General features: G+C 42.1%; 1 protein-coding gene across 2 annotated transcripts in view; it reads left to right on the top strand.

Moving 5' to 3' along the window:
• INO80 (INO80 complex ATPase subunit) overlaps positions 1-19,085 on the top strand; it is a 148,684-nt gene that overhangs the window by 114,191 nt on the left and 15,408 nt on the right. For both annotated transcript variants that reach the window (XM_075927123.2, XM_075927122.2), the window contains 3 exons: positions 4,265-4,392; positions 8,011-8,105; positions 18,462-18,534. In XM_075927123.2, the coding sequence (XP_075783238.1) occupies positions 4,265-4,392; positions 8,011-8,105; positions 18,462-18,534 (296 nt within the window). The remainder of the gene's footprint in view (positions 1-4,264; positions 4,393-8,010; positions 8,106-18,461; positions 18,535-19,085) is intronic.

Below are 19,085 nucleotides of genomic sequence, written 5' to 3'. Positions count from 1 at the left end.
ATCCGCAGATGTGGCTACCCATGGATATAAAGCAAAAATCTGCAGATTTGCCGGGCTCTAAACATGGACTTCCAACCACACATTCACAAGACATGATGATCTAGGACAGGACTCCTCTGCCGACACATCCTTTGAGCATTTCTTCAGATGGCTCTGCCACTTTCATCCTCACACTGTCTTCCTACTTGAGTACTGCTTCTCTGTCACCCCGAGTAGAATGCACATAGAGACCAGCACTCAAAGTAATTACCTTATAATAACAGGACATTCTGTGAGATATGTGATCCCAATTTATATTCCACTACACACCCTCCTTCACCTCTGCTTCAGATCATTCCTGGATTTGTGATAGAGAAGGAACTGGAGAGAGAATTGCTCTGCTCCATCCTTTATACCCTTACTCTTGGAGTTGTGCAGGCCCATGTGTGGACCAATAGACACTGCTTGCAAGAATTCTCTGAGTCTGTATGCTCACAGTGGAATACAGCTTGGAGCCATTCATCTCAAAGAACCTCCAGTTACTAAAAAGTAAGTAACTTTTATTGGTAAGGCCCTACCTACCAAATTCACGGTAATAAAAAAATGCGTCACAGATCTTGAAATCTGTTTTCCCTTCATGAAACCTGGTCTTTTGTGTGTTTTTACCTTATACTGAACAGATTTCATGGGGAACCATTTTTCCTAAATTGAAGATCCTGACTCAAAAGTGAGTTGCTGGGGAGTCACAGGGTTATTTTGGAAGGGAAAGGTTGGTATTGCCACCCTTATGTCTGTTCTCCCTTCAGACTGGGTGATGGGTGAGCAGTGACTATTGGCTGGGTGCCCAGCTGTGAAGGCAGTGTCCAGCAGAAACACAAAAGTAAGGATTGCAATACCATACCCTTATCACCCTTACTTCTGTGCTGCTGCCTTCAGAGCTGGATGGCCAGTGAGTGGTGACTGAGGGCCCAGCTCTGCATGCAGCAGCTCAGAAATAAGGGTGGTAATACCATACCAGGCCTTCCTTACATCTGTACTGGTGCTGGTGGCAGCTCTCTGGCTACTCAACTCTGAAGGCAGTGTTACCCCTACAGTAATCTTGCAAACCCACCCCCCTTTTTGAGTCAGGACCACTACAATTAAAAACTATAAAATTTCAGATTTAAATAGGTGAAAACATGAAATTAACTACAGGTTGGACCTCACTAGTCTGGCACTCTTGGGACCTGAGCAGTCTGGGATGGGGAAATTTGCTGGACCCGGGAAGGTCCCCTGCCGCCAACTCCTTCAGCCTGTGGCCCCTTCCGCCTGTGGCCCCTTCCAGCTGCCAGTTCCTTTGGCTCTTTGCCGGCTGGGTGACACATCTGCCTCAGCCCTGCTGCCATAACTGCTGCTCCAGCCCCACTGCCGGCATGGCAGCACACAGCCCTGGCCTCGCTACTGCAGCACCAGTCCCACTGCTTCCTGGCACACGGCCCTAATTGGGCTGCCGACCTACTGTGGCCCCAGCTGGGTTGCCACGGCCCCAGACAGGCTTCCCCTGCTGGTCTGCCACGACTCTATCCCCACTGCCAGGCTGGCACGCGTCCCCACTTGGGCTGCTATGGCACAATCTCATGTGGGGCTGGCAAGCACAGGCTACTCTAGCCCCAGCTGGGTTGCCAAACTGCCCCTGGCCCGCTACTACAGTTCTGCTATCACCGCTGGGTTGCTGAGGCCCTGGCCTTCCATTTTGCGGGGTTCTCAGCTACTGGCCTTCCCGTCCCGGGGCTCTCTCATTCAGCAACGTCCATGGTCCTGCCAGACTGTGGATGTTGCTGGAAAAGAGAGTCCTGGTTTAGGGAGGTGCAACCAGTATTTTTAAAATTCTATGACCATGAAATTGACTAAAATGCATGTGAATTTGGTAGGGCCTAGTTTTTGTGATCATGTCTCTGGATTCTTTAGTTGTAGGAATCTAGAAAGAAAATTTGGAATCACTGAAGCAGTGAATTACAGTTTGGCATGTTCAGCTCAAGCAGGTTTCCATCAAATGACCTCCATGTGTGCAAGGGAGGAAGAGACTAATTGTTGTTTGTGCACATAGCAAGACCAGCCCCACCCCCCCTAAAAAAAAGTGTTACAGTAATCTAAACGGAACAAAATGAAGGTGTGAACATAGGTGTCTATAAGAGAGAAGTGTAAAAACAGTGTCTGGCAATGTTGCTAATGTGGTAGAAATAAGCTCAGAATGAGGCATTGTAATCATCCAGTTTTGATATCTTGCATAACAGGGCATAAAATGAAATTCAGTAGTTCCTGCATCAAGCTTTTCACTCTGGCTGAGTGTGACGGCGTGTCGGGGTTCCCCTGACTCCTGCAGCCCTGTAGTGGCACGAACAGACTCCGCCAGCCAGTCGGATTGAGGGAGTTTATTGCTTCTGCAAGGATGCAGCACAGCACAGATGTAATCAAGTTACAGGGCCAGGCCTAGGATGCCTCAGCCCCCCCTTGAGATGGGGAAGACTGGGCCCCTAAATCCCAGGCCTCCTTGCTTAGGCTACTTCCTCCATGATTCCAGACAGAAATTAAAACTCTCTTCCAGCCGTGCCCCCCAGCCAGGTGTTGGTCTCTGCCTCCTCCCTGTGTCTCTCTCCCTGGGAGGCTGAGCCTGGTGTCTGGGTTAATACACATTTGGGAGAGTCAGTGAGAATCTCACATCACAGTGCAGGGGGACCCCAGGTCACAGAGCAGACAGCACCCCCACTACGCCACACTGAGCTAGAGTATATCTTTCATAAAGACATTCAGTCTTGATTTAAAGACTTCAAGGCATCCCTTGATAAATTGTACCAGTGATTAATTATTCACAGTTACAAATTTAGTCTCAGTTTGTCTATTTTCATCTTTTCAGGCACTGGATCTTATGCTTTTGTCTGCTCAATTAAAGAGCCCTCCACTGTTAGATATCTTCTTCTCATTTATAGGTACTTATAGACTAGTAAATCACTTCTTAGATTTCTCCCTCATAAATGAATAAAATAAGCTTGTAACCTCTCTCATCAGAAGGCAGGTTTTCATGTTCTTATTAATGTTATGCTAACTGCAGACTTTGTGATCAATTATTTCATATTATTGATAAACATTGAATAGCATTGGGCCAAGAAAAATCTTTGCAGGACTCTACCAGAAACATTGGATGATTCCATATATATATATAAATTGAGAGAGATCTATCAGTTAGCCAGTTTCTAATCATTTTAATATGTGCTACAAAGATTTTTAGAGTGCTATTTTGTAATCAGAAAGTTGTGCGGTGTAAGTTTAATGCCTTACAGAAATTGGTTCTACTAGCACATCACTTCTGGTCTATTCTATACATTGGCAAGTCTGCAAAAAATAATGTGTGGGGAAGCGAGATAAAGGATACCTAGATAATAGGAAAATATACTCTCAGAATCTGCAACTTTCACGTTCCATCCTGATTATGAGTTTAGGATTCAGACATCAAAAGGATAAAATCATCTGTGATCTTTCCAGCTGAGAATATTTGGGGAAATTTCTCCGTTAGAACCCTTTCCCTCCACCTGTCTTCTTTTCAGTGACAGTACATTGCTTGTGCACTGAATCTGCAACAGAAACTTCTTCCTGCCCAAACTGGTGCTGCAATGCTGAAAAGAGGAGGAGATGAAAAAAGGATATTTAAAGTATTTTAAATATAGTCAGCTGGAAACTTCTTTTAAAAATAAAAAGAGAACGAGAAATGTGGGGCGGTGTCCAGGCAAAGTATGAAGGTTGTTTTATTTCACAGTGAGCCAAAGAATTTTCTGTCTCCTGTAATCCTGTTGGACTTTTGCAGGCGTCAGTAATATGAATAATAAAACCAAAGCTCAGAAGCTGACAATAGCAAATATCCAAAAGATAGAACTATGATTTCTCTGTAGTATAACCTAAAGAGATTGCTTATAATACTAGTGTGAACATAGTCGTAAAGGAGAGGCCTTGACTATATAAGTGAGACTTGGCTATTTGACTAAGTTTTATCTGTGTGAACATGATTCCCAGGATGGGGTGGGATGGAAAGCTCTTATATGCCAGTTCTGGCCCAAACCAGCAGAAATTACTATAGACACAGAGGTTAGACATTCTGGCCAGAAAGGAGCTGTTGCTCTTCCAGTCCCAGTCACTCCAGGAAATGACACTGAAGTGAAACACTACAAAGTTTCAGAATTAAATTCTTTGTTAGCTTGTTACATGCATCTGCTTCAGTTTTTTTACTCACTTGTTTCTTACCCTCTTTTCTCAGACAAAGAGAGCCTGATCACGGACAGTGGGAAGCTTTATGCTCTTGACCTTCTGTTGACACGGCTGAAATCTCAAGGACACAGAGTTCTCATCTACTCTCAGATGACACGGATGATTGACTTGCTGGAGGTAGGAGGGGGGGTGTAGCTTATAGAAAGGGGATTCTGAAGATACTGATTTGAAATCTAGCTCTTTTGATACAATAACTGTACATTGGATTAGGCAAATACAGCATATGATTATTAGAGGGACCCCTGTGAGACACATTCTCACATAAAGGTTTAATGGACATTAACAATGAGTGTAGATGAGTTATGAAAATGAGAAGATAATGGCCAAGCAAGAAATTGGTACTCATTGAAATATCTTTAGTCCCTGCTTCAGAAGTGAAATTTCCATTTGATTAATTTTTTGCTTAGATGAGAAGAGTATGTCTTAGAGGACTTATGGGTGAGAACTAGGATCAGGAACCAGGGATACGTCTACTACACAGCAACATTATTTCAAAATAATGTCAAAATACTGTCAAGCTGGAGGACTTCTTAATTCAACTCCTGTAACCCTCATTGTACAGACATTTTAAGTGTCCAGATTGTACCTCAGAAGTCCAGAAAGTGGCAGTTTAAGTGCTCTTGTCTGTTAGCATTTTAACTTTTAAATCTTGTTGTGGAACACCAGTGAGCAGACTTTTCCCCTGTGATATCTCCTCTCGCACTGGGGACCAACATTTTTCAAGGCTCTGTTCCCCGAACAAGTCCACCTGTCAAGCTCTCTTTGTTGTCTTCCCCCATCATGGCAGACAAGCTTGAGCTGAGCAAACCAAAGGCCAACAAATGCTCCATTTACAAGAAAATCCTCTCAGTAACTATGTCACTGCTGCTTTGAGCCCTTTGATTCTTGCTTTACCAAAGGGAGGGGCTAGACTATACATTGGAGTGTTTTCTTTTCTTTGGGGTAGCCAAGACCTCTCCAGAAATATTTTTGGAGATGGTGGCTCTGTCCTCCTTGAAGCTGGAGAACAGTAAACCCAACACATTTATAATGGTCTGTTTATTTCACAGCATAAAGCTAGAAGTAATATCCATAATAAGCAATGTTTAAGGGGGTTAAATGTTAATTTGACATGCAAACAGAGCAATATAGCAATTATATAAACTAATTAAATCATAAAAAAAAAACCTATCACCAAGCAGAATTTTTGCCCCAAAAGAGAGAAATGACAGAGACTCCATGAGGTCCACTAAGAACTTCATCATTACTATTGATTTTACATGGAAAGACTCAAGTACTGCAGTGGTAGATGGTACAGTATAAAAACTTAAGATAGATAAACAGCAATTATATGAATTGGTGCCACTAATTTAAAATGAGTAATTCCCTGTGTAGACAAGCCCTAAATCCAATATCTAAGCACAAAGGAGCACTATTTTAGCAGGCTAGTAGAAAACCTTGTATATAGTTAGTGCAGACCTTATCATAAACTGTCATAATGTGGGTTTGTTTTAGATGTTTTTTACAGTGTCTTCTTTGCTCTCTATATATTGACATAATGGCTTTGTCTACACTACGAGCTGGGGTGAGATTCCTAGCTTAGGTACACACACACATGGTAGCTTGATGAGATCTAGGGTGAGTATAAATAGTAAAGCTGTGGTAGATCAGGCAACGGCAGCAATGCTGAGTACATACCACACAATTCAGACAGATTTGAACTTAACATGGTTAAGCCATGCTGCTACCCTCTGTGCTACTTGTAGCTAGCACTTGGATGTGTACTTGAGCTGGAAATCACCCCTAGCTCATAATGCAGACTTAGCCCATGTAGTAACTTCAGACCATTTTATCATGTTAATGACATAGTCGTGTGCCATTGCTGCATGCGTACAGCTTTCATACTGTTAAAAAGGACTCCACCAGCAGCTCTGGACAGTCTTTGGACTGTGAGTCACAGAATGGCTGAGAGTCCAGTCAGCAGCTACAATGTTCTGGGTATGAAGGTTTATTTTAATGGGATCACTAGGGCTGAGGAGATTCTTCCTGAGCATACAGCTAAAGTCTTGTTCAGATGGGCCTACTATTAGGGGAGGTTTTGCTTGCTATTTGTTTTCCTCTATTCTTTTTAATCCATTGTTAAACATAGGCTCCCACAGCTGACTACAGAGACGATAAAAAGGTACAACTTAAATTCAGGCCTTGGACCTGATTTGATAGGTTTAGCAAAGAGTGTGTAACATTTGCTCAGCCAAGGAGCTGTAAGGCATTTCTTACAACCTACTCAAATTGGCTTTTAGCTCTTCTTTTTCTGCCCCACTTCCTTGTCCTGTGCTCTGGGCATTGATTTTTGTGCTGTCATTTTTGATAATATAAGTTAGATGTCTGCAAGTCACCGGGGCCTGATGAAATACATTCTAGATTACTCAAGGAGCTGATGAAGGAGGTATCTGAGTCTTTTGCTAATATATTGCCCATCTATAAAAAGGGAAACAAGAACAACCCAGAAAACTACAGACCAGTCAATTTAACTGCTGTGACAGGGAAGATAATGGAGCAAGTAATTAAGGAATTCATCCGCAAACATCTGGAAGATAAGATGGTGATAGGTAACAGCCAGCATGAATTTGTAAAGAACAAATCCTATCAAACAATCTGATAGCTTTCTTTGACAGAATATCAAACCTACAATGAGGTTTACAGGGGTCTTTCAAAATAGGGGTTTATTTTGAAATTCGGCTGTGTGTAAATACCAGAAGAGCATCTTCCGGAAAAAAAAAAAAACGGAGAAAGTATGCAATTGCACAGCGCTGTTTGCATCCTTCTCCCGAAATAAACATTTTGTGTAGACATACCCTAAGAGGCAGATTATAGATAGTAACTGGAAAGTGAATTGATATCTAACTATACTAGATCAGCGTTTCTTAAAGTGTGTTCCGCGGCACACCAGTGTGTCGTGAGGTAGTTGTAGGTGTGCTGTGGAGAGAACAGAATTAAAAATGTCCACCCTTAAAGGGGCAAGCCTCCCTTTTTTTCCTGGGGGCTTTTTTTTTCCTCAGCAAAAAAATCCTTTGTGTTCCCCATAAAGAAAAATTGTTTGGTATTCTTCGGTCTTAAAAAGTTTAAGAAACACTGTATTAGATGTTGGTGGCTACCTGAAGATCTTTGCTACCTTGAAAAACAAACAACTGGTTCAGATCCAGCAGGTTTTATCCATGGCATGGGGGATATTTTCTTGGTTTAATGAGAGTGGGGTCATTTAAAGAGATATTGTTAACGCAAAATTTGGTCCAAAAATTAGATTTGTAATAGTAAGCTTTTACCAAACCATAAGACTGGGTTCGTGATCCTTCTCTTTTTTTTTTTTTTTTTAAAAAAAAGAAAGTACTGAAAACGTTTCCCCCTGAATAATAGATATCTTCAGGCAGTGTCTGCAATATAACCAATGCAATCCTGAAAGTGAAATGGTTTTGAACAAAGTTAAGTCATCTTCATTTGTCATTGCTCAACTTGGGGGAAATGCAGAAAATAAATAAATGGCACAAAAGTGAACTGGATTTTTAAACTTCAGTTTTAATTATTTTAAGAGGCTGTTACCATAAATACGATTTTTTTAAGTTGATAATATCTCTGTACTGGTCATATTCTGATCTTTTTAAATCTTTTCATTAGTACTAATTCCACTGTTTGTTTCTTTTGTTTGAGGAGCCACAATGAAATGATCTCATGAGATTGACTCAATATTTTGCTTTGCAGGAGTATATGGTTTATAGGAAACATACCTACATGAGGCTGGATGGTTCTTCAAAGATCTCTGAGAGAAGAGACATGGTAGCTGACTTTCAGAACAGGTAATCTAATTGTAGAAGAAGGGGATTAAACATTTGAGAGAAATATTAAGTCACTGTCTTAAAAGCTTAAATATTAAAATAGAAAATGTGTATGGAGGGAATGGGATGAGATTTAGTGGAAATCAGTTTCTTTGACTAGTGAAAATTAGCTAACGTCATGGAAGTTCCATGATTTTTATTTTTTTCTCATTTGTTTTTAATTTCAAGTTAACCCTAATTAACTGAAGGTTTCACCAAATATGCGAATCCTTCAGATACATGGCATTTGGTTAACCAGGATTTCCAGTATTTTGGCAGAGGGCTAAAACAAGAAACATCTGTGAAATAGAGTAGCACAAAGCAACTTTATAGTACTAGAAAATCTGTCCTTACTTGTCTTGAATATGGTCTTGTTTATAGAGAAGCCCAGTGGGAATAAAATGGTGGTGTGTGGCATACAATATGTTCTATGAAGTGACACTCCTGAGTTCATTTAAAATCACAGATGAGATTTTCATTTTTAAGTAGGCTTCTGTCTTTTTAGAGCAGTATATTTCATAGAAGGGCAAAAGAAATAAATTACCGGTATATATTTTCTTAGGCATTAGGGCTCTACTTACCAATATTAATATTAAGTTATAGGAACTGAATTCTGTATGAATAATTTTAATGAAGCAAAGTTTTTAAACCAGCCCCCCTAGGCAGGGGCGGATATAGGGCAGGGCGAACAGGGCGGCCGCCCCGGGCCCCGTGCTTAAAAAAGCCCCGCGCATGCACATGGCGTCACAGCGCATGCGCCGTGGCAAAGGGGGGGGGCCCCACGGAGTTATGCTGCCCAGGGCCCCGCAAAACAGTCATCTGCCCTCCCCCTAGGTTATGTTGTCATGAAGAGAAAGAATATGGAGTCTATATCACCATATTGTAGGGGTACATACTGTTACACAACATAATCTCCCATCAATGCATATTATACCACCTGTCTGTGCTTATGAGCTGCTTCTACACTGCAAAGCAATTTCGGGATACTGGAAATATTCTGAAATAGCTACTCTGCATCTTTAAAGCAGCCCTTTATTTTGAAATAGATTTCGATATAACGGGCATGCTATTCCGGCATCCTTGTAACCCTTGTTCCACGAGGGTTAAGGGACTTTTCAGAATAGCGCTTTATTTTGAGGTAAGGGTGCCAGGTAGACTCACCCATGTTTACTAAACCGTGTTTCCTGATCCTAAAATGTTGCTGACACAGATGGTTTACAGTCTGAGATTATGTGATGTTTATCAGTAAAGCAACCCGTGTGAATGTATTGTTAGCCATTGAGAACAAGATCACTAGCTTTTTTGCAGCAATATGCTTTATAAAATACTGTTGTTTTCCTACTACCAAGGGGTAAAGATAGTCTTTGTGCTAGCCTTCTCAGAGTGGAAATACAGTTTTGAAGGTAGAGCAGGATCTACATGTGAATTCTTGAGTTTTGAAAAAACACCCAAGCATCAATGCCTTTGAGGCAGCAGGACTTAGAAGAATTAAATGCTATGTAGACACTATTAATATAAGCCTCCCTAAGCAGGAATATTTGTAAAGGGTAAACCTGTGCAAACCTTCAAGGAAAGCAAGATGAAAGCATGCTACCTAATATTTAATTGAATCCAGCAGTCAAAACAGGAACTGGTTATGTTTTCTCTAGAATTTTAACATTTCTTCCTAGAAGTTCAGCAAATTATTTTTATTAATGAATAGAACGCATATAAAGAAAAATAATCATTTCTGCTAGAAATCCCTTTGATATAAAGCTCAGCCAGTCTAAACAAGAATTCCTATAAAAAGCCATTTAAATTCTCCTTGTGCAGTATTTATTTTTGAGAAAAATGTGCCGAAAAAAGTCTGACCGAAACTAAAGGCTATTCTGCAAGATGTCCTGGCAGGACACTGTTAACACACAACTATAGAACTACAATACATTCATAAGATCTATGCTAAAATCCTCCTTCTCTCTCTTCCCTGTGACATTTCCAGAAAAGGGTATTTGGACCTTTCAGAACTGTAGATTTTATGCATCATCTTATTGTTGGTATCACATAAATAATCACCAAGCTTCAAAATATCTTATAATATTTCACTTCTGTAGCTCCGCAGCATTCTTGCAAATAGAAGTAAATGGAAGCTGGCCCCAGGCTGTATACGGAGTTCCGCATTCCTCCTTTGAAATGTACCGGAGCCCCAATGGGGCTCCGGTACATTTCAAAGGAGGAATGTAGAAGTGCTTATCAACTAGTCGAATAGTCGATGGAAATTCCAAAGACTACTCCACTAGTCAATTAACCACAATTTAACATCCCTAATTCTGAGATCTTAGACTTATGCTCAGGTGACTAAATCTTGCCTTTTTCTGTCATGCTGCTATAACAGTATAAGCCAAGACTACTGAAAAATCATATTGTTGCTTTTATTTTTTTAAATTATTGGGTCCCAAAAGAAAACATTCTATTTAGGAACAATGTTGTATCTATTTACTATTTTCTGAATTCCTCTTCCTTTGTTAGTTACCAATATATATATATATATATATATTAAGACAGGATCTTTTGTTTGAGTTCATTGACTTCTGTTCATTCCCCACTTGACATCCTAATCTTAGATTTATAGTTGGCTTTATGAAAGTGTTTGTGAAATTAAAGATCAGGAATCATCTCCTCAAAGAGTGAATGTGTAATGTCACCCACATAAACACTTCCTATGTTGTAATCAAGTATATAGGACGCCTCTACTATGCTTTTAAAAGAACATACAGTTGTGTGGATAGTTGCAGTCACAGGTGTCTTTAAGCAGCACTGAGCTGTATTTCAACTCCCCTTCTTTCTCTCCCTCTCCAGTCACCCCTTTTTTTCAAACTGTCCAGTGGAAGCCTAAGTGCCTGCATACCTTTAAAAATCTGGGCTTTACCTCTTGGGGGGTTCTCTTTTAGTTTGTTATAGAGTGTAGTGTTTGTAATAATACATCATCATAAGAACATCATAGCCATAGTGGGTCAGACCAAAGGTCCATCTAGCCCAGTCTCCTGTTTTCCCATAGTGGCCAGTGCCAGCTGCCTCAGAGGGAATGAACAGAACAGGCAATCATCAGGTGATCCATCCGCTTTTGCCCATTCCCAGCCCTGACAAATAGAGGTTAGGGACACCATCCCTACCCATCCTGGCAAATAGCCATGAATGGACCTATCCTTCATGAATTTATCCAGCTCTTTTTTGAATCCTGTTAAAATCCTGACCTTCACAACATTCTCTGGCAGGGAGTTCCACAGGTTGTACACTGTTGGAAAAATATTTCCTTTTGTTTGTTTTAAACCTGCTGCCTGTTAAGTTTATTAGGTGACCTTCTCCCCTCCCCCCAGTTCTAGTGTTATGAGGAGTTAATCACACTTTCTTATTTACTTTCCCCACACCAGTCATATTATAGTGTCTGTCATCTCCACTTAGTCATCTTTTTTTTCCAAATTGAAAAGTCCCAGTGTTTATTAATCTCTCCTCATATATATTCCCCTAATCATTTTCTGTTTCTTATGTATTCCTTTCTTAATGATTCTCAACATTGTTTTCTTTTTTGACTGCTGCTGCACATCGAGCGGATATATTCAGAGAACCATTCACAGTGATTCCCAGATCTCTTTTGATTGGTAACAGCTAATTTAGATACCAATTGCTGTAGATCAGTGGTTCTCAAAGTGGGGTCCATGACTACTAATGGTCTGCAGACACCTTGCAGGTGGTCCGTGGCTCAAGCTCAAATCTCCCCCACCCCATAGCTCCCCTGTAGTGGGGAGCCAGAGCTGGTGCTCCAACTTTGCGCCTCCGTCCTCCCTACGCATGAGGAACACCAGCGCTGGCTTCTTGCTTGAGGAGGGGAGAAAGCCCCAAGCCTCACTGTGTGATCCAGCTTGTGGGGAAGAAGCGGCTCTGCATGCTGCTGCTCCCCTCTCCCTTCTCGGCTGGGGGATCAGCAGCACACAGACGCATTCCCTGGAGGCTTTCCCCTCTGCTCCCATTGTCCAGATTCTGGCAAATGGGCACAGAGGGAGGCTGTTTTATGCAGTACCTGGGCGTGGTGGGAGGCACGAAGGTAGGTAAGTGCTCCCTCTTCCCCTCATGACCAGATCCTGCGCCCCACCACCCCACACACACACACACCCCACTGAGACCCCACACCCTCAGCCCACTCCTGCACCCTGCCCATTGGCCAGACACCCTACCACCACCCTGCTACTGCACCCTCCCTCCTGGCCAGACATCCTACTCTGTCTGCTCCTGCACCCTACCTCCCACCCAGACCTCACACGTGCACCCCACCTCCTGCCCAGATCCTGCACCCTCATCCCACTCACTGGCAGCCCTGTCCCACACACTGAACCCCTCATTTTGGCCCCAACCCAGAGCCTGGGGAGGAGGCCCACAAAATCTAACCCCAGAACCTCAGAAGAGTTAATCTGTCCTATGGGAAGGCCTGAACCTCAATCCTCCCTATCCCCTCTGCCTCCATTGAACTGGAGTGCCAAGGGAGTGAAGTGTCTCAATTGGAGGCCACATCAGAGCGGACTTGGGTTTTTTGGAGGGGTTTTTTTTTTTTTGCTTCTCATTTGTGTGGTCCCCAACTGATTTTCTGTGAGTTAGTGGCCCCAGACCTAAAAAAGGTTCCCCACCCATGCCACAAATAAAGACAATGTTGAAACCTTTTGTGTTGGACATAAATTAATATTTCACTTTATTTAAAATGAAGTTGGGTAAACTGACATGAGAAAGTTAAAGCGCTTAATCTGTTAATTTGTTTAATAATATCAATTAATATTTCCTTTCTTACTGGTTAAATTAAACCGTTTTTCCTAGTTACAGCACTAGAAAAACGTCTTGGGCATAATTATATAATTAATGGTGAGTTTCCATTTTGCTGGTGGTCTGCGGAAATGTTTGCGTTGAGCCAGGTGGGCCACGGGACAATGTTTGAGAACTATTGTTTTATATGTATGGTTGGGATTGATTTCCAGTGTGCATTATTTTGCATTTATCAACATTGAATTTCATCTGCTATTTTGTTGCCCAGTCCCCCAGTTTTGTGAGCTTCTTTTGAAGCTCTTCACAGTCTGCTATGGACTTAACTGTCTTGAACCATTTTACATAAGATAATGGCCATCCTCGATCAGACCAAAGGTCCATCTAGCCCAGTATCCTGTCTTCCAAAAGTAGCCAATACCAGGTGCCCCAAAGGGAATGAACAGAACTGACAATCATCAGATGATCCATCCCCTCTTGCTCATTCCCAGCTTCTGACACAGGGGCAAGAAACACCATCTTTGCTCATCCTGACTAATAGTAATTGATGGACCTGTCCTCCGTTAATTTATTTAGTTCTTTTTTGAATCCTGTTAAAATCCTGGTCTTTACAACATCCTCTGGCAGGGAGTTTCATGAATTGACTGTGCGTGTGAAGAAAAACATCCTTCGTTTTATTTTAAACCTGCTGCCTAATAATTTTATTTGGTGACCCATAATTCTTGTGTTATAGGAACAAGTAAATAACTTTACCTAGTATACTTTTTCCACACCAGTCATGATTTTATAGACCTCTATCATATTCCCCCCTAGTCTTCTCTTATTTTAAGATGAAAATTCCCAGTCTTATTAATCTTTCCTCATATGGCAGCCGTTTCATGCTCCAGTCATTTTTGTATCATGTGTAAGTTTTGCCACCTCACTGATTACTCCTTTCTCCAGATCATTTATGAGTATATTGAATAGGATTGGTCCCAATTCAGACCCCTGGGGGACATAGCTAGGGGCCTCTCTCTCTCTTCTGAAAAAATGACTGTTTATTCCTACCCTTTGTTTCCTGTCTTTTAACCAGTTACCAATCCATGAGAGGATCTTCCCTCTTAGCCCATGACAGCTTATTTTGCTTATGCAGCCTTTGGTGAGGGATCTTGTCAAAGGTTTCTGGAAATCTAACTACAGTATATCCACTGGATCCCACTTGTCTACATACTTATTGACCCCCTCAAAGAATTCTAGTAGAGTGGTGAGGCATGATTTTCCTTTACAAAAATCATGTTGACCCTTCTCCATCAAATTATGCCCATCTATGTGTTTGATAATTCTGTTCTTTATTAAAATTTCAACCAGTTTGCCCAGTCCTGAAGTTAGATTTACTGGCCTGCAGTTGCTAGGATTAGCTCTGGATCAAGCCTTTTTTTGAAAATTGCTATGAGGAAATTAGTTAACAGAAATTAAAAAGGCACAGTGACAAAAGTGAATTCCCTGCAAGCTGCATAGAAACTTTTTAAAGTCACTATAATAGAGGCTCAACTTAAATGCATACCCCCAAATTAAAAAACATTGCTGTTCTTCAGTCATTTGGTACAGAAGCTGATCTAAAAGATAGACTGCAAATCAGAATTAATAATTCTGCAATTTCACATTGAGTTCCTTGTGGTCCTGATGACTTACTATTGCTTAGTTAATCTATTTGTTCAAAGCTGCCTGTGAAGACACCACAATCTGGAACAGTTCTTTAGATTTGTCATCTAAAAAGAATGGCTCAAGTTTGGGAATCTCCCTCATGTTCTCAACCATGAAGATTGATACAGAGGATTAATTTAGTTTCTTTGCAATGGCCTTATCATTCTTGAATAGTAATGGAGATGTAGCCGTGTTAGTCTGGTCTCGCTGAAACAAAAGACAGGACTATGTAGCACTTTAAAGACTAACAAGATGGTTTATTAGGTGATGAGATTTCGACCCATGAAAGCTCATCACCTAATAAACTATCTTATCATTCTTGAGTGCTTCTTTATGATTTCAATTGTCCACTTGCCAAACTGGTTGTTTAGCAAGCTTCCTGCTTCTGATGTACTTAGAAAAAAATTGCTATTACTTTTTAAGTCTTTGGCTAGCTGTTCTTCAAATTCTTTTGTGGCCTTCCTAATTACAGTAGACTTCCGATAATCTGGAATTTATGGGACCTAGGTGGTGCTGGATTATCAAATATGCCGGACTATCAGGAGATAGTATAAACTGGTTATATATATATATATACTGTATATAAAGTGTTCTTAACCCTTTTTATTGTACATACTGTATACAGTATACTGTAATGTTTTAGTTTTTTTAAGGCTTTTTTATTCTTTTTGCTCAGTTCAGCTGCTGTCGCTGTTACCTTGTGACTCATTTTTTGCCAAAGATCACTCACTAGGCTCTTGCCATTTTGGTGCCGGATTATTGGATGCCGGACTATTGGAGTTTTACTGTACATTTTTACACTTAATTTGCTAGAGTTTATGCGCCTTTCTATTTTCCTGACTAGAATTTAACTTCCACTTTTTGCCTTTCATTGCTTCTTTTTTACTTTGTTGTTTAGCTACAGTGGCACTTTTTTGGTTCTTTTACTATGTTTTTTTTCCTTCATTTAGATTATGCGTTTAGCTGAGCCTCTATTATAGTATCTTTAAAAAGTCTCCATGCAACTTGTGTGCCTTTTTAATTTTTGTTGACCAACTTTGTCATTATTGTGTTGTCCCCCTTTCTAAAACTAAATGCTATAATATTGGACTGCTGTAGTGTTTTCTCCACCCCAGGAATATTATATTTAATTATATTATGGTCACTATTACCAAGCAGTCAGCTATATTCAGGTCTTGGACCAGATCCTGTGTTCCACTTAGGACTAAATCAACAATTGCCTTTCGTGAATTCTAAAACTAGCTACTCCAAAAAGTAGTCATTTAAGGTGTCAAGAAACTATCTCTGCTTCTCATCCTGAGGTGACATGTATCCGGTCAATGTGAGTTAGTTGAAAACCCCCATTGAGTTTTTTATTTTAATAGTCTTTCTAATTGACCTGAGCATTTCACTGTCAGTATCACCATCCTGTCCAGCTGGTCTGTAATATATCTTTACTACTAACTGTTCTTATTAGAGCCGTGGTCACCAACCAGTAGATCATGAGCTACCGGTAGATCTCAGGGGCTCTAAGAGTAGCTCTTGAGCCCTCTCTGAACTGCACACCTGCACAGTATATTTACATTAGATTTTCTCATTTGAGGAGCAGCTACTCACTGAGCAACAACACAGGTGAGTAGCTGTGAGGAATGGTGGGAGCTGGGAGGTCAGGAGGGCTGAAACACCCCAGCCAGCTGACTGTGGCTTTCACAGCTGGAGCTAGGCGCAGCCTCCCTGGGCTGAGCTCAGGGCAGCCGGGCTGGAGGGAAGAGAAGCAGCTGCCCGGCCAGCTGGCCATGGCGTTCAGCCAGGGTGCCACCATGCTCCACATGGGCTGGCGCAAAGGAGAAGCTGCCTGGCCTGCTGGCTGTGGCGTTCAGCCCAGAGGAGGCTGAACCGCGCTCCAGCTGATTGGGCGGCTTCCCCTCTGCGCCTGCCCACGTGGAGCTTGGTGGCACCCTGGCTGAGCACCATGGCCAGCTGGCCAGGCAGCTGCTTCTCTTCCCTCCAGCCCGGCTGCCCTGCAGTCAGTCCAGAGGGAGCACGGGTCGGAGGCTTCCCTCCGTGGCTGGTGTAGGGAACTCCCTGCCCCCAACCTTGTTCCCTCTCCTCTGCTCCAAACTTGTCCGCCTCCCTCCTGGCCCCCTGTTCCCTCTCCCTTGCCCCCCGACCCCGCTGTAGAAACCTGCCCCCCCCTGCAGAAACTTGTCCCCCGGCACCCTGCCTCCCCTGCAGAAACCAGTTCCTTCTGGCACCCTGTCTCCTACTACAGAAACCTGTCCCCCTGCAGAAACCTGCCCCCCCCCCCCCAGCACCCTTCCCCTGCTGCAGAAACCTGTCCTGACACCCTGCCCCCACTGGCACCCTGTTCCATGCTCCAGAACCCACTAGCACTCCTCCCCAGTACTGTGTCCCCTGCTCCCAAATGACTTTTCTATGGGTCAGTGACACCTGACTCAAGGCAGGTTCCCTGCCATTCTCATAAATAAAGACAATGCAGAAACGTTTTGTGTTTAACATAGTATTTTATTTAAAAATGAAGCCTGGCCAACAAACCCCCAATTGGGGCCAAGCCCCCATCTGGCCACAACCATTCCTGCACTCCCCCTTCCCTAGACCCTAGATCTGAGCCTAGCAAACACTGGAACCTCATGCCCTCAGCCCCTCACATACCCCAACCCAAATTCCTGCACCCTCACATCCTCAAGCCTGTGGCCTTGCTTAGTATCCCAACACTGCCCAGCCTGGAGCCCCCTCCCCGAGCCAGTGTCCCCTTCTCCACCTCCTCCTGCATCCAGATTTCCTCCCAGAGCTTGCACCTCTCACCCCTTCCCCTACACATCCTGTCTCAACACAGCAAGGGTCCAGCTAGACTGCAGGAGTTTTTCAGGATTCTGGAGATATCCCAGAAAAACTCTTCTGCATCCAGGGTTGCATTTGTTCTTCCGCTTTTTTAGTGGAAGAGCAAACAGGCTCTTTTGGTCACCCCTATATTCCTCTTTCCACAAGGAATAAGGTGGCTTCCAAAAGAAGGGGGTTTTTTTCCTGACATTTGGTCCAGTGTAGACAGGCCAAATGTTGGAAAAATCTCTTCCTACAGAATAATAATAATAATAAAAAAATAAGCAGCAGTATAAGGATTGGGGATAGCAAGTGATGGAGAGGAGGAGAATAGAGAGGGCGGGGCTTCAAGGAAGGGGCGGGGCTTCAAGGAAGGGGCGGGGCAGTAGATCTTGGCTTGGTCTGTCATTTAAAAAGTGATCTTGGGTGTAAAAAGGTTGGAGACCACTGTATTAGAGCATGGAATTACTATCCATAGAGGTTCTGTGGTACAGTTTGATTCATTTACGATTTTTATTTCTTTTGATTCTATTCTTTCTTTCATATATAGTGCCACTCCCCCACTAGCATAACCTGTTCTGTCCTTCTGGTATATTTTGTATGCTGGTATTACTTTATTTTCATTCCACAAAGTTTCTGTGATCCCTATTATATCAATAGCCTCATTCAATACAAGACACTCTAGTTCACCCATCTTCCTTTTTAGACTTTAAAACTTTTTAGCTGTGTACCATTACAAGATGTGATAGAATGGGACTCATTTTTCGTTTGACTGTTTCTCATCTGATTTTACCCATTCTCTCTTCCTTACTAGGACTTAGGGAATCTCCATTAATAGATCCACCCTTAGGAGATGTTTCAGTCTGTTCCATGTGCTCCTTCACACATGTCAGCTTTCCTCCTGTCCTTATTTTAAAAACTTCTCCATGGCCTTTTTAATAATGGTAGCAATCTGGTTCCATTTTGGTTTAGGTGAACTCATCCTTCCTATATAGCCTTCCCCTTTCCTGAACTAAACTAAACAGATTTTTTGTAATTTCTTCTTGCCTTCAGGAATGATATCTTTGTGTTCCTGTTAAGCACAAGAGCAGGAGGATTGGGCATTAACCTCACAGCTGCAGATACGGTAGGTGATAATACCAGCTCTCACGACCTATGTCTGTAGAAGGTGGATTAGCTTGCTGTTATTTTGGTTCATTTCAGTTGTATCTGTTCCTTGCTTTATCCTGTTTTCACATATTCCAAACAGCTTTTTCTCTTAAGCTTCTCTCTCTCTCTCTCTCTCTCTCTCTCTCTCTCTCTCTCTCTCTCTCTCTCTCTCTCTCTCTCTCTTTTTCTCTGTTCTATAGCAAAATTGATAGTCTTGTCTTTGTGAAATTCTGAGCTGTCTCAGCCATGCTTCTTTTTTTATACCGCTATTCTTATCACTTAACTGCATTATCTTATTGATTCCATTCATATCTGGGAAACAATACTGCACTTTGTTGCATATATGAGAGTCAAAGGAATCATTTGTAGACCATTTCAGACATACAGTATTGATTAGGTAAGAGCTTGGATTCACACCTATCTCCAAGAATTTTTCAAATCTGCTTTAAGGATGAACCTGGAATGTAACTGACTGACACAGGTTGCTTACTAAATGCCAGTAATGCATTTTCACGATGGATTGTTCTT

The sequence above is a fragment of the Pelodiscus sinensis genome, chromosome 5, assembly GCF_052426305.1.
Source record: "Pelodiscus sinensis isolate ZL-2025 chromosome 5, ASM5242630v1, whole genome shotgun sequence".
In the NCBI taxonomy this organism is placed as follows: domain Eukaryota; kingdom Metazoa; phylum Chordata; order Testudines; family Trionychidae; genus Pelodiscus; species Pelodiscus sinensis.
Note: the sequence above shows the minus strand (reverse complement) of the source record. Positions and strands in the feature narration are given on the sequence as shown.